Below are 16,683 nucleotides of genomic sequence, written 5' to 3' on the forward strand. Positions count from 1 at the left end.
TTCTCCTTAACAGGACATGCACAATTTTGTCCATAATGTAGTCAGAATATTAGTAGTCAGAACTGTCAGTTTTGATCGTAGTTTCCCATTTTAATGTATTAACTTTCCTCCAATGAATCAAGAAATACAGTTCATACCTATATAGCAAGCCCATTCACTATTTCAGTTAAAGCATCAGTGTTTTCATGAGGTCTCTCTTCACTTTTTTTATGACATCCAAGAATATGCAACATGCTTCATGTTTCTGTAGTGTTTGGAGCAAGTTCAAACTAAAAGTGCTTATTTAAAATGAAAACTGTGTTATTATTCAATGCATGTCGTTCTTTAAAATGAAGGCAATGCTTAATTTTGTTTCAACATGATATACTGTATATATTAGGAAAAAACAAGTGAAAAAGATCATGTTGCTCATTGCGCATAATAATCTCTTCTGCGGAGACTATCTTTTCTGTAGCATGTGTTATATATTTACAGTTTAGTTTATTGGAACTGTATCTGTGCATTCTTTTTGTAAGGTTTTCTAGACAAGTATTACACCTGTAATTAGACCAATCAATGGTTTCACAGAGGTATTGGCGTACTTTCAGAAGAAGAGGTTGAGCAATGTTAAAGCAGGTTCTGAAGTAATGGAAATTGGAAAGTATCATTAAGGTTCTCTACTAAGAGTGGAACTACACAGGTTTTGTATTTTCTTGGTTTTGAAATTCAGTAGAAAAGCTAACATTTTGTCATACATAAAATAATATCAAAATCATCCAAAGCATACAGTAACAAAATATGTCATGTAGCATGTGTAGCATGTATTAATAATATTTTATATACGTATACACAAGAGAAAGAAACAGTAATAACATGTGTGGGTACCCTGCACAGATGAGAGCATTTTATTAAAAGACAGGAACCACACCTCAGTTCTGTGGACAGCAGTGTTTAGACCTCTTCTTTAAAACTGTGCTTCAAACTTTTCTTCCTGTCATCATTCTGCCATACAGGTTAAATTCTGATTCTATAAAAGATATATATATATATCTGTCTTATCAGAATGCTACATCTTTTTTCTGAGTTAAAAGATACTTTATTAGAGTTCTTCCTGATATTTAACCAGTAGACATTTATCTGGGTATTTCAATGCCATATGCTTTCTATTCCAAAGATATTTTGTGTATTTGTTTTCCTTATCAATCTGTCATATTCTAACAGATCATTCAATCTTTCTAAAATTGTCTTCTACAGTACAGCTGAAAATAGCATTGTACTGTTCAAGTATTTTGTTGAAGTGATCAAAAAAACACTGGTTTGTGTTGGAAGGCAAAGACGTCAGTTCCTTCATACAGGACACAAGACTCATTTCTCTGGGTTATGATGAGAACTGATTCCATAATCAAATGCTTTCCTTTTTGGAAGTTACGAATACAATGCAATTTGCCCTTTCATTTCGTTCACAGGAGTTAATTTTATAGAAACAGTTAAACACTGTGAATCAGTGATGCTTCACGCTGTACATAACTGTATGCACACGCAGGCACACATAAACATACCTCTTTTCTCACTGTATTTCATATTCCATGTGCTCTGTTGTTACCGTCTTGACTTTTTCTTGGAAGTGCCTTGCAAGTGCTGCTAGCAAAGGTTATGGATCAGACAGGATAATCAGAAGCCTTAACAATTTTACTGTATCTTTGTCTGTCCTTTCTTTCACTTTTCCTTTACTGCACTATCTTGTCTGTGTGATTCTCGCAGGAGACATGGATTACAACTGGTTGGACCATACGTCTTGGCATAGCAGTGAGGCATCCCCAATGTCTTTGGTGAGACATGTGGAGCCTTACCACTTAGTTTCCTTTATCATTTCACATTTCCTTTGTTTTAATTACACCTTTGCATGTTTTTCTTTTTTGTATCCTTTTTTTTTTTTTTTTTATCCAACATCTATAGGGGACAGTCAAAGGGGAAAAAGAAAAACTAGTGAGCAGGCAGTTGTGTTGGATTCTAACACCTTATCCGAGAGACAAAAGAGAATGGTGTGCTTTGGTGACCAGTCTTTCGAAGAGGACTTGGAATGGTCTGAGCCTCAGATAAAAGACTCTGGGGTAGATACGTGTAGTAGCACAACTCTAAACGAGGAGCATAGCCATAGCGAGAAGGTACTGAGATTATGGAGCCTGCATTTTAACCTGCTCTTGGTCTTTGTTTGCTCTCTGTCACTCATTGAAATAGCACATAAAATAGAAGACAGGATGTTTCTAGAGACACTGTAGCGTTTCTTAAGGTGCAGAAAAGAAAAACAAATGAAAAATCTCTGCATGCTTGCAGCTTTTACTGTTTGGCAGCCAAAGAAAAAAACATGAGGCACAAAGGAACATTGTTCTTATGGTTGCATAATATCCTATCATGGTATTACCTTTAAGTGTACAGTAATTAACAATGAGGATTCTACTGATTGGCTTATTTGATTTACTGCATTCAAACTCCTGGGACTGAAATTAAATTAATAGTTTAAGTCCCCAATTAAAAGGAGAAAATTGGGTTTCTCTGCACAGAAAAGTTGTTTTTCTTTTTTCCCTTTCACTGTCATGATTGTTCTTTTGTTTTGTTGCCATGCCATTTTTTTGTGCAGTATTGTGCAGAATTAAAGGCTTTACTATCTGCTTTGGTGATTTTTATTTCTGCTTTTTGTTTGGTAGAGATTATGATCCATCATTTTAGAGTTACTACTTGTAATGGAAGCAAATTTGTCCGTGCCTGCTAATCTTGCATGAAATAGAGCATGAAAGTAGTATTTATCTGTGAAAAAGTGCTATGATTACACAAAATTAAAATGTTATTTAAAATTTTAGTAATTGCACCAACATACAACAATATGTGTAACCATGCCTGTGTATGGCAGTGGAATAAAGCGTACTCCCTGGAAGCATTCAAGGCCAGGCTGGATGGGGCTGTGAGCAACCTGGTCTGCAGGGAGGTGTCCCTGCCTATAGCAGGGGGTTGGAACTGGATGATCTTAAAGGTTCCTTCCAACCCAAACCATCCTATGATTCTATGAATAATGACATCTTGATTGTAACTATGCTCTGTATGTGAAATGATTATTCAAAGAAACATTCATTACATTTAAATGAGAGCAAAGACCATCCCTTTAAAAATATTCTATAACTTTTAATATACTTGTACTGACAGAAAGTAAAACATTGCAAAAGTTTGTCAGTCTTACAGAAAACTGGCATGTTTAGAATAGGAGAAAAAGGAGAAATTACGTCTCAAGTCAATTTCCTTTTCAACTAAAATGTGCTTTTTCTATATTAATTCTAATATTGACCTCTACAGTTGTTTTTGACAGTACTCTGATGGGACTGTTACCGTGCATAGATAACTGTGTATTGTTATCTGTATCTGTCTATTCATCAAGATGCACAGATCAGTACCGATACTGAGAAATTGGATTTAGGAAAGTTGCTAATGTTCTTAAACATTAGAAATAGGTTTTGATGGACTGTATGTCCAAATAAATCTTCACCAGCACAATTTTGTCGTTCTGATACATTTAATATTAGTGTAATCATAAAACTTTCACTATGTTTTTAAAGTATCGGGAAATGAAAGTTGTTACTGAAATATTTTTCTTTAAATCATATTGACTGTCTTCTTCTTTAAAACCATATGATAGCATCCAGTAACTTGGCAGCCATCCAAAGATGGAGACCGTCTCATTGGTCGGATTTTATTAAATAAGCGGCTAAAAGATGGAAGTGTGCCGAGAGACTCAGGAGCAATGCTTGGATTGAAGGTTGGTAATTAATAATTGTGCAGTGACTTACAAATCTCAGTTAAAGTAGCTACCTTTATAATGTAAGTTTTCTCATAATACATAGTGTATCTAAACATATCTACATCCTCTTATTCTTAAAAATACCATATAAAGACGTTATACATGTAGGTACCAAGAGGAATTTTACAGGGTCTCTGACAGTCTCAAAAAATTATATTTTGTGAAGGCTAAGCATGTTTTCACAAGTTTCTTGAGAATGGCTACTCTGCAAAATGCACGAATTGCATCCTTGCTGAGCAGACCAAACTCAGTTCAGTCTTGAGCTGAGCACTGCACCGTGGTATAATTTCTGTTCCTCAAAAGATGGGAGGAATGTGAAAAATAAATTATCTTTTCTTATGACCTGAGCAACATTGGAGGTTAATGACACTTCAGAGCAAAATCTGCTACTAGGAAAAAAGCAACTGTTTCTTGATTATTCCCCTCTGATTAATTGGTATGCTACATTTTAAATGCACAAAACTGAAAATTATTTACTATTTATATCTTGTCATCGCAAAGAGGATTTGTTTGCTTATTAAATGTATTTAATGCTTTGTGTGAATGTCATGGATTCTGTTACATTAATGTAACTATTTACATCTAAAAAATGTTGAAGTGAGCAGCCTAATGTCCAATGCTGTACTTTTTGGGGTCAAATCTATAGTATAGTGGAAGTTTGAAAGATTTATCTTTCTGTATTTGCATTATCTTTACGCTTTTAGTGTTTTTTTTTTTCAAGTGTTTGCCTTACCTGGGTCACCTGAATACCAAAGAATTCCTTGAATTCTGTTTTTGTTTGCCAGGATGTTTAAGTAAGTTAAAGTACTTCTTATGCTATGAAAATAATTCCTCTTTGAAACAGGTAGTAGGAGGAAAGATGACTGAATCAGGTCGACTCTGTGCATTTATCACCAAAGTTAAAAAAGGAAGCTTAGCTGATACCGTGGGCCATCTTAGACCAGGTACGTATCTGCTGTAGCTCTATAATATGGAGCTGCTTTTGTAAAGGTGACAAGAAAGTGGGCTTAATTAGAAGGGAAATTATGTTGAATAGCTATGATGAAATTTTGCAGAATGTCATGTCCCACCTGTGATTCGCAAATTCTCCCCAGTTAGATTAGGAGGAAACAACATTCAAGGTCTGTACATAAGAGGAATAAACATCAACTTTAATAGGAGATGTCTATAAAAAATGTATCCCTAATGTACTAGCCCAGCAATTACATCTACCTAAGCTGTGCGACTTTATAGAAAATTCAAGTAAACCTTGTATTACTTAAAAACTGTAAGAGAAAAATGAAAAAGAGAAAAATAAAAGAGGGGAGGCAGATCACCAATCCTGGATCTAGCGCCAGACCTGCCTGTAGGGGCGCTCCACATGGTGTAGAAAGGAAGCAGCAGCATTGGAAGACAGAGCAGGCTATACCCCACTGCCTCCCACTGCAGCCCCTGTAGTAGTGTGGTTGGCTCCAGTCTCAGAATAGGTGGAGACACTGGACAACAGCCAAACTGAGCAGGTGACACCAGGCCTCCTCCAATGATTATTCATAGAATAATCATAGAGTCATTTGAATTGGAAGGGACCTGTAAAGGTAATCTAGTCCAACTCCCCTGCGATGAGCAGGGACACCTACAGCTTGATCAGACTGCTCAGAGCCCAGACCAGCTTGGTGTTGAATGTCTCCATATATGGAACATCAACCACTCTCTGGGCAAATGGTACCACTGCATCACTACCTTTAGTGTAAAGAATTTTTTTCTTATATCCAAACTAAATCTTCCCTCTTTTAGTGGAAACCATTTCCCCATGTTCTACTGCAACAGACGCTGCTAAAGAGTCTGTCCCCTTCCTTCTTACAAACCCCTTCTAGATATTAAAATCTTGCCATCAGGCCTTCGTTGAGCCTTCTCTTCTCCAGGCTGAACAGTCCCAGCTCTTTCAACCTGTCATCACAGGGGTTTTGTTTCATCCTTTGGATCATTTTTGTTATTTTATTTTCAAGGAAAAAATCATTTTCACTGCAAATTGTCATAGGATGAGTTTTGGGGTGGCTATAATCATGCAGTATTTCCAAGTCTTAAAGGTAACTGAGTTGGACGTAGACTTGGACTCAGCATATATGAAATGAAACAAGTCTGACAGATTTCCTTTTTTTTCCTTTCTTTTAAACTACGAATCCTCATTACTAAGTAAAGCAGCAACAGACTAGGAGGGGATGAACAAGCACTGGCATTTCTATGACACCATCTCACGGAACAAGTTCAGATGAATTTACATCACCATTTCATACACTAGAAGTTGGCACAGGAAGACTGCTTTACGTGTTTTAAGCCAGAGCCCAGTATTTGCTTTCCTTGAGAAGGGTCTTGATTGACCCTTTCTCAGGCATTGATCTGGACTCTTCCTAAAGGGGTCCAGACATCAGTTGTAATTATCTCTCAGGGTGTTATCCAGGCTTGTTTTCTACACATCCAGGCTTGTCCTTACACAGAAATCAACTAGACATTCAGTTACTAAGTTATTGATATTATTATTTTTGTGAAATACATAAAATGTCATGTTCTTCAAAATCACATTTTCGTGTTTTGTTCACATTTTCATACTCAATATTCTGCTGATGTCCTGCCCTGTCAACTTAAAGAGTATATGTTATTTGTACCTAACCCAAGCAGTCACAAATGACTGAGAAACTCTTAAGATCTGGGCCTATCCCAACATGCAAACCATGGATTGCTGCACTGGAGTATGTGCAAGAAATATTAATGTTAACCGAAGAACCATTTAAACCCTAAATACTAAACCTCTAGATGTAGATGAATCTTCAAAATAGTTAGATATTAGGTGAGATATGCTGTTTGAAAGATCTGCATTTTCTAAACAGCATCTTGAGTTTTGTTTTGAATCACAATTACTAACACAAGTAAGAGCTGTATCTAATTTAGTAGAAAGAGGTCTTACTGATGATGCTGCTGTTTCACTGAAGTTCATGCATTCAGAGCAAGCTGCAGAAGACCTTCATTAGGATTTTCCTAAATGAAGGACTGAACTTTTTGAGAACATGGGTTTCACAATTCAGCAAACTGACAATACAGTGGATTAAATTGTCATTTTAAGTACAGTACACAGAAGCAGACTTCACAAGCAGATTGCTCTTACTGAAATTATAGGTGATGAAGTGCTGGAATGGAATGGAAGGCTACTACAAGGAGCTACCTTTGAGGAGGTATATAACATCATTTTAGAGTCCAAACCTGAGCCACAAGTGGAGCTTGTTGTTTCAAGACCAATTGGGTAAGTAATTTTGCCATTTTTTTGTACTAAATATGATCTTAAAAAAAAAAAAATTGCTGAATTTTAGTGCACAGGATATCAGTCTTAAATCCTGAAAACAGTAAAACTGCATGTAAAATTTTACCTTCATATGTGAAGGTTGTTACGAATTCAGCTGTAAGGCATAGTATCTGGATGTATTTAACTCGAAGATGCAATATGTTTAGGATTATAATTTCATTTGATACTTTTAAACAAACTTGGTAGTAACAAAAATTACTTTATCTCATCAGTGAAATGAGAAGTTATTTCCTGCATATATACTGAACTGTAAACTCTCCACGGGAAAAGGTGTATCTTCTTACCTTATCTATAAAAACCTTTGTGTAACCTTGGGAGTTGTAATAGTAATGCTAATAGATTATATTGCTAGAAAAATACTGCCAAAGAGGAGGATTCACACTCTTTTCATATAAATGTAAGATCTTTCATAATTTCCCAAACAGATGTTTATAGCCAGGTTTCAAGGATTTGCTCTCATCTTGGAAATATTCCGTTGTCTTTTCTTTGTTCATTCTCTTAATTGTGTGCAACTTCATGCATTCTTTCAGTACTTTTCTGTTTCCTGCCTGTCATTTACCTCCCTTATTATCGTATCTTTTATTGCTGATGTTACCATGTGCTCCAGTTCCTCTCACTATAGCAGCTCACCTATAATTCCTGAAAGAAGTTGATGTGGGCTCTTGAGATTCCCTATTCAGCATTAACTATGTGCTATGTAGTGTGAAGAAGTGAGCCACGTTGGGGCTAAAAAAAAGTTACACACTTGGTTCCCGCTCTCTTTTTGCAGTAGATGTAAAAGAGTCTTCTCCAAAAACTCTAAATGGACAGCATTGTTGTTAATCTATGTGAACTGTAAACATATATATGTTATATATGCAAGAATTTTTTTCTGCTTTCTAATTCTCAGAAATATTTATTTTAAAATGCATCTTATTTTCATAGTTGCAACTTCTGAATATGGAAATTTTGCTTTGCATTTTATTAACTATTCTATATAAGCTGTTTGCGACAGAACATATCTTAAAACGTGGAGAGATGCCAAAAGCTGCTTCTCCTTCTCTTATGGTTATATCAGTGAGAGTTCACTGTAAGAAATACTATTCACACTACTGTGAAATACTGGGATCTGTATGTTTTAGATTAATTCTGCTGTATAATAACTGTGAAGTGATAGGCAGGTATTGCTTTCCTTGATAGTCTACAAATATCAATAATTTGGTATTCTACAAACATCAGATGTGCAAGCTTAAATATGTACTTTTTCAGTAGTCTTCAGAAGTTTCTTACATGTTTTTCTTAGTAACAGCAGAGATAGTGATTTTTTTCTTTTGTGGGCAATTGCACCTTTTGGATGCCTTTTGTTCACACAGTGTACTGGCTACTACACATCAATTCAGTTAGAAAGAGACTTGAATCTGTTTAGCACACCTATTTTTGTAATGAGTTTTGAAAAATGTTTGAAAAGCACATTCTGAAAGCTCACAAGATAAATTTTATGTCTGCATAGTACAGATTCTTTTAATTGTGGGAGACAGTAGGTATCACTGGAAATACTTGTAGCTTTCCCTTCGTTTTCGTTTGTATACCTCTGTGGTGTTGACCTCAGCTGGCTGCCAGTCCCCTGCCAAGCAGCTCTCTTGCTTCCCCACACAGGTCCCCAAGGGTGCCAGCTCACACAGCCCTCCTTTCCCACCTCTGGCTCCTCCATGGCTGTAGGTGAAGATCTGCACTGCACGGTGTCCATGGGCTGCTGGGGGATGGCCTGGGCCTCTCCTGGGCTGCAGGGAGCTGAGCTCTGCTTGGAGCACCTCCTGCCCTCCTCCTCCTCTGACCTGGGTGCCTGCAGGGCTGTTCTCTCACCAGTCTCACTCCCCTCTCTCACAGCTGCTGTGCAGCATTTTTTAGTTTTTTATTAAAATGTTCCAACAGAAGTACCGCCATGCTGGCTGATGGCCACAGCTGTGCTCGGAGGTGGGTCTATTTCAGGGCCATCTGGAACCATCTGTAGCCTGTATGGGACAGTCCCAGCCCCTCAGAGGCCACCACTGCAGCCCCACTGCTGCCTTTGCCTTACCATGTGAACCCCACGCACCCTTTAAAAAAAAAGGTCTACTGAAATGCACCCTGTGATATTAAACACAGTTCTTGATATGACTCTCTGCTTTATGTTGCTCAAATGTCTCCAAAACGCTTTTAACAGCATATAGGAATGTGTGGCCCTCATAGGATGAATATGTCCTGTGGGACTGAGGTAATCTGATGAGGTGTTTCTGTGACAGTGTCGCTTCTGGCTTTTGTCTACAGAAAACTCTGAGATTGTTATATTCTGTTTGTTTGTTTGTTTGTTTCTGTTTATTCGTTTATTTTATTTGTGACTGTGCACCTTTCCTCCTGTATTCACTAAACCACATGTTCTGTAGTCTTAATTTTCCAATGAACTTATTCATACTGGACAAAGGATAGATCTTCCCAGTGGCTGCAGGCAGTTAAGGAGGTCATATGATTTTCCTGAGGCATTTGGTGATGACCTGTGAAGTGTTATATTTTAACTGAAACGTAAATATGATTGTTAGATGAAGGATCAGCCTGTCTTCCTTTTCTTGTTTTCAGGGATATTCCCAGAATACCTGACAGCACACATGCACAGCTGGAGTCCAGTAAGTTTCAGTTGTGAGGTAGAAAAATCCTCTTTCATGTAAGCACAAATAAATTGAAAAATGTCATCTTCAGTCAGTATAGCTCTTGTCTCTTTGGCTCAATATCATTTTCCTGTGTGATCTATCTGCCTTTGTTAAATAATAAACTATCACAAGTCTGGCTATGCTGATTTAGGCTTGGCATTTGATTATAAGCTCAGGCTATTTTTTATTGAAAAGGAAAGCACAATGATAATTAGTATACAAAAACATTAATTGCTGTTTTCAATTTCTTATTTTGTTGTTATGCAGCTTGTGAACTAAAAATTGGGGTGAACTGTTCATTATTTAGAACCTGAGTGGTATCTAATTTAAAACCAGAATACATATACTTTATTAGGATCATTCAGCCCTCTTTAAATTGGCTGAACCATTATTTTATGTGGGAAAAATAACTTGTTCTTTGGTGCAGATCTGCTAGGATGAGTTTAAGCCTGGAGTTATTTTCTTGTCATTGTTTTGAAATTCTTTTAAAATGGCAGCTGTGAATAAATATTGTAGAATAAACTTGGACATAATAACGTGAGAAACCACTTCATAACTTTCCATTAAGTTTTTGTTAACTTTTAATGTGTCAAAAGTTGTCCTCTGAGACCCTGTAGATTTGAAACAAAATGCACAAGATATATTATATATATCCTGTTAATTAAAAAAAAAAATAATTGATAATTAGTGTGATTGTATGAGATAGTAAGCGCTCTTCAAAAGCTGATTTACTTTGACCACAGTGAAGTAACAAAGAATTTTCGGCCTTCAACTTAATGACATGATCAACATGGCAAATACTTGAATGAACTATTAGTGGTTCTGTATTGCTGTTATGATAAACCTAAAAGCTTTTAATTGCATCTGAGCATTAGGAGATTGTCATTCTTTGGTGTTTTTATATAGATAAAGAAGTGATACAATAAGCTTTGTTGTACATGTGGTTGAATTTTTATCCTTTTTATTTAAAGGATATAGTGATAAATGTATAACTGCTAGCATTTAAAAACATATTTATTTATAATTGCAGGTTCTAGTTCCTTTGAATCTCAGAAAATGGACCGACCTTCTATTTCAGTGACTTCTCCTATGAGTCCTGGCATGTTAAGGGACGTTCCACAGTTCTTGTCTGGACAACTTTCAGTATGTAAACATTTCATTAATATTAATGTACTTTTTGCAGCATACACAATTCTCAAAACAGAGTCTGAGCTATCTGTAGAATAAATTCCTTGTTAAAACAGTTAAACTGTATATCTCAGTACAGACAGGGCCGTCATTTCATAAGGAACATCCTGTTTTATCAGATTTTGGAAAATCTGTTAAAAAAATTATGTTGAATTAGAGAAAGATATGCATGTTTGTCTTATCAGCTAGATCGGTAGTGTTAGTTTTTCAGAAAGACCAGTTCTTAGCCTCTAGTTGTGTTTGTGTTATTGAGTGTATGTACGTCAACTCTAGCACTGTAGATTTTATCACCAGCGTTCTTAGATATTAATATTGCTTATTTCCTATGCATTAGTTTTCATATATATCTCCAGATATCCCATGATTGTTTATTACTGTAAACTGTATTTTATTTGTACCAAAGTTACTCACTTTTGTTCTTCACTCTCACTGAGAAAAAGATTCATTACATGAATTCTTTCCTTAAAAGGGTAAATTCTTTTGTATGAAACTGAAGGACATAGGTTTTGTACACGTTTCTGTGGCATTTACAACTCCAAAGTGTGATTTTTCAGAAGTGCCTGGTACAGTTTGAAAATGAGAGGAAAACAGAATGGAAGCAGTGCAAAACTGATGTTAAATATGTTTGAAAATGTCACATTTATGTTTCTTCTAAGTTGTTTATGTTAAGATAATATGTGGGCTATAAAAATATGCATAAAATCTAAGCAGACTGTTTCTAGTCTCCTACAAGTGGTTTGTGGTATCGATGGAGGACAGGAAGAAACATTTTTCTGTCTGTTCAGCAGCCATGTTGCAATGCATGAGACATTATTTGTTTTCCTCATCAGACCAGCCATCTACAATGTATAATTTTTAATTTTCTCTAACTTTTATTCTTAACTGCTTTGAGAGACTCAGTCCTTTGGATAAATTGAAAAATATAAATCTTGATTGGCAGAGTGCAGAATACTATAGCTGCACAAAATACAATGAGAATGGAACACAAATGTGAACTATCAATCAGGTTTCTAAAAGTAGTAGAGTTTTACATGACAGAAAAGTTGCGGATACTTGAAATGGTGGGAAAGAAATCTCTTTCAGCTAAATTTCATAAAAGATTACACTGTCAATAAGTTTTGGCTGCTAGCTCCTAGCCTGAAATTCAAGATACAGTGTTAGCTGCTCAGATATCCAATGCACAGACGCCGTGATCCAACCAGTCAGAATTGACTTGCTCAGTTTTAGAAAGAAAATCCTCAAGAGTTCACTATTAGGGTTTTTTAGCAAAGTTAGTAAGTCTTTTGCTTTTCTTGTTAGATAGGATCTTGCATCTTGAAATGAGATTTGGAGGTGTATTCTAACTTACTGATACGAACGGAATTAACTTTGTTTTACATTTCTAAATGGCATGTAAATTCAGCATTTAAGCCATGAAGGCATCAATCAATTTTTTTGTTTCTTTGTTTGTTTCAATATATTATTGCTTTTATTAATAAGTTTATAGCACTTGTTTTCATATTAAGAAACCAAATAATGCTAGGAAATGTTTAAAAGATCTTTCCTACATTTGTCCTCCTTGTAACTGCCTTACATACTTCATGTGATTATATAAGACGCCCTACTACACAATTTCTTCATTTCCCTCAAAAAGCAGCTGCTTTCTGAGAACACACAGCTCCAGCTGGTTACCACTGAGGTCAGAAATGCTCAGTAACTCTAAAGTAAATTCCCACTGTCTCCATGTAGGTATTTAAAGTAGGCAGTTTGAAAATTCGGTTACGTATCATAGCTCACCAGCTAAAGAAATGTTGGCAATATCTATGTATTTTGGTGGCATGTTAAGGGCATGACCGAGCCCCAACTACTTTTTGGAGACTGGTGCTAAACATTTTGCTTTATGAGGAAGGGTGGCTCTCACAGTGTCTGAAGATGGTGTGTAGAGATTGCAGTGAGGCACATGACAGGAATTTCCCCTAGAATGAATGGGGTGCAGACTAAAATATATTTTTAGAAAAAGATAAATTTAAGGGAGCAGAAGTATTCTATAAGAACTGTTTCTTTCAAAATGGTAAATTTGGAAAACCGATATTCAAGTTAGTTTTGAAAGTTACAATTTTTGACATTTCAGATTAGGAGTTTAAAGTGTTTTGAAAACTGCACGATAAGTAATTTTTCTATCACTTTTTGAATTTTTACTTTCTCATTTTATACCTTTAAATAGTTTCCAAACTTTGGGAAAGTTAGAGGAAAAAAAACCCGAAATTTTGTAGGAGATGTATTGAAAAATCAGGATAAATGGCACAATTTTTAATTTTGTACCCTTAGCAAAGGGAAAAACTGAATTTTTATAAGAACTTAGCTCCCCAAGTTTCAAAAAATATTTTACTTTGAACCCTGCAAAATGAAAGAGCTTCAATCGTTTGGTTGCTCACATTTCCAGTCATTCTTTTCTGACAAGAATGCTCCTCATTTTAAATAGCTGGGTAGATGCAAAAGACAAAAAGTGCTGCATTCCTAATGTAATTGGAAATGTGCTTTTTATGGTGAGTGCTGAGACAGGAGAATAAGTACAGGATCCTTGTGATAGATGGGGCAGGATGCTGTTTTCAGTGGAGATGGAGGATCAGCCGACATTCTGAGAGGTAGTGGCTGAATGCAGACAGCTGGGATGAATCTGAGGGAAGGATGGTTGAGATCTGGGGAATGTGCTCTGTGCTTTTGGACATTACCATGTCATTCCGATGGGCTGCTGTTAGGGGAGCTGTGTGAAATAAGAGTTGTGGGCAGAAGTGGAGGGAGATACTTATAGACATTGGAAGCCTGAAGAGTTTGAATAGAAACTTGGATATATGCATCCTTTTTCAGGCACTATGGTAGATCTCAAGGTTTTATTTTTCCTTTTTCTTTTTTTTTTTTTTTTTAAATGATCAGTGTTTTGGAATTTACTCTGTCCAATATGTACTAGGAAGCATAATGCTAACGCAGTGATAGGGTTAGTTTTTCTACTGCTTTTCAGTTTTCCCTATCTTCATTTCAGCCTATCTCCAATGCCAAACCTTTTAATACTATTTCATATGTAGCAAGATCAAAATAAAATGTCTCTGTGCTTAGATGCATATTTTGGCACGACTGTTTTGTAAGATTTGACTAACATTTTGTAAGATTTTGTATATTATCTGCATAGATAGATAGTGTTGAACAGAGTTTTGATTTGGTCTGACAGTCCTGGTATGCAAAAAGCCAACTGAATTCTTATCTGTTTGTATTCATTGGCCAAGACATTTATGATTCAGTACACAATCTGCAGTCTTCATTGACAGGTCTTTTGAAGAGATGGAGAAGTCAAAAACACCTTTGAGGTGATTAAGCAGTTTTATTACTTAAAGGTTTCAGAATTACAACATTTTAGGTAAATATTAAGGTAAATGTTTAAATCAAAAGTTAAGTTTCTATGTTTGTGCGTTTAACTCCTAATAAAAAAATAAGAAAACCCTAGGAACTATGTTAGAATGAACAAAAATTGGTTCTAGTGTCTGCCAGTCTGAATCTCATGTGTTCTGATCTATGCTGCAGTGGTTGTTCAGCCGGTTGCCATGATGCCTCTGCTACTCAGGGATACCTTTCTCTACCAGATCAGTTTTCTATGTCTGTTTATTGACATTTCTCTATGTACGTGTTTTCTTCTGTTCTGGCTGCAGTAACTGTCCAGAGCAGGCTAATATGATTTCCCACAAAGAAAACCATCCCACACAACTAGAAATTCTTTCTTCTTTTATTAATTATTTTACCCAAAACATGTATTTTTGAAACAAATTATATGCAGCTACAGTAAACTATTGGGTGCTAAAATTTACCAGGGTACATGAATATTTTGTTATCTGTGATTTCTGCAGTTTATTATGTTATTTTAATCCACATTATTCTTTCGGGGATATATCTTGACTTTTCTCTGCACATATTATTTAATTATTATTTGCTTCATTTGACTCCTGTTTCTTTATTTTTTCACTGATTTTTCCTTTAATGTCGTTTTGAAAAAGTCAGTATTATTTGTGTGGTGGTTCTCATTGCTTCATTACTGCATTCTGTCTACTATCAGTGTGCATGAAAAGCGTAACTTGGAATGATTTGGTGATAGCTAGGTTTAGAGACTGACAACATGGCTATAAGAACCTGTAAATGCATATACAAATAAAATGACATTTCATTTTGTACTGGTAGAAATTCTGGCAGGAAAGTGATATTATTTCTAAAACTAAACTATTTCCTCATACAGTTGAATCACAGAACTGTTTCAATAGATTTTCCATGCATTATTTATAATATTTATAATATTTATAAATTAATAAAAATGCAAGTATATGAATTATTTGAATTATCTGTAGCATAAAAAAATGTAGATACTGTGTGTTTGAAGGACATAATATGTCATTGTATTGTGGGGCTGAGGTCAAGTATGAGCAATGTTCCTCTTTCCCCTTTTCTTTTTCCTCTTTTGCTTCACCTCCTTCTGTGTCAAGGCCAGTAAATTGCTGTTGCTCTCATAAAGTCAAGTCTGCAAAGTGCTAGGTAGTGCACACAATGTGCTCATAGCCCACAATTTCCAAGACAGAATATGGCCAGTTAGGGTCCTTGGTGGATGGTGGATGGTTACATTCTGACCCTTTTAGGACTGTGATATTCTGGAATATGTGTAAAATACGGAGCAGAAGCAAGCTGAAGATCTGCTTTCATTTTGCGTGACTAGATTGGATTCTGGCTGCCTTACTTTGTGAGTGCAGTACTGCCTGTGCAGTGGAGCAACATGCAGCTGCTTCACCTCACTGAGCACAGGGGCACATCAGACAAAACTATGGTTCAGACTGTCAGATTGTCTTAAATATACTCCTGCTTTGATGTGAGAACAGATTACTTCACACATTTTGTGGAACAGTTTTCTCCAGCATCTGTGTTTGCCAAGTAAGCAAGGAGACTAGCAGAATGATCATCACTGCCTAACTCCATACTCTCAATACAGACCTTGTTGAAGTGAATATTGAGCAATAGCTTCTTTCTGCAACTTTGAAATAAATTATCTCAGGAAAACCAAGCAGAGAGGAAAGGAGAGACAGCATTGTTGGATTATTGTGATTGACCCCCATGTTCCTTTTTGACCCATTCACCCAGTTCTGAGGTACTGGCATGCTCTCGTTCCTGATCAGTCCCCACTCTCAGTGCCCTTTCTGTGCCACTCCATTAGCTTTAAGCCAAAGATGGAGTGCTTGGAGTTTGTAATGAGGCTAGGAACTTGGGAGCATTACCTGCACTGATGTGGTCTTGGTGTAGCCACTGGGATCCACCAAATTACATGTGGTCTGAAGCGTTGCATTTGTATACAAGGGTTATAAATGAGTCTATGAGTGCTGTGCAGCTAAGTTTATTTTATGTTCTAGATCTCATTTCATATTGGGATCTTCTGTATATACTGTATGCTATTTCAGTCATGATTGCTGGAGAATTGAAGTACACTCCTTGCACCTTCTGCACTGTAATGATGATACAAGACAGCACTTTCTTTCAATCATTTTTTAAGTATTAGGGCTTTTTTAATGAAGTGCCCCTTGAAGCTGGAAAGGAAGGAAAGCCTTTTACTTACTTTACTCTAGAAAGTAACTAAAGCTGTCAGTGTGTGCGCTGTGCTTGTTTCTGTC

General features: G+C 36.2%; 1 protein-coding gene across 36 annotated transcripts in view; it reads left to right on the forward strand.

Moving 5' to 3' along the window:
• RIMS2 (regulating synaptic membrane exocytosis 2) overlaps positions 1-16,683 on the forward strand; it is a 437,811-nt gene that overhangs the window by 236,058 nt on the left and 185,070 nt on the right. For 25 of the 36 annotated variants that reach the window (XM_042868720.1, XM_042868731.1, XM_042868726.1 and 22 more), the window contains 6 exons: positions 1,741-1,808; positions 3,665-3,784; positions 4,671-4,770; positions 6,977-7,100; positions 9,753-9,799; positions 10,854-10,966. In XM_042868720.1, coding sequence (XP_042724654.1) covers positions 1,741-1,808; positions 3,665-3,784; positions 4,671-4,770; positions 6,977-7,100; positions 9,753-9,799; positions 10,854-10,966 — 572 coding nt within the window. Of the gene's footprint in view, positions 1-1,740; positions 1,809-1,935; positions 2,145-3,664; positions 3,785-4,670; positions 4,771-6,976; positions 7,101-9,752; positions 9,800-10,853; positions 10,967-16,683 lie in introns of all 36 variants that reach the window. The other 11 variants (XM_042868715.1, XM_042868716.1, XM_042868727.1 and 8 more) reach the window with 1 other exon arrangement.

The sequence above is a fragment of the Lagopus leucura genome, unplaced genomic scaffold (assembly GCF_019238085.1).
Source record: "Lagopus leucura isolate 7727_CA_CO unplaced genomic scaffold, USGS_WTPT01 Super-Scaffold_100002, whole genome shotgun sequence".
In the NCBI taxonomy this organism is placed as follows: Eukaryota; Metazoa; Chordata; class Aves; order Galliformes; family Phasianidae; genus Lagopus; species Lagopus leucura.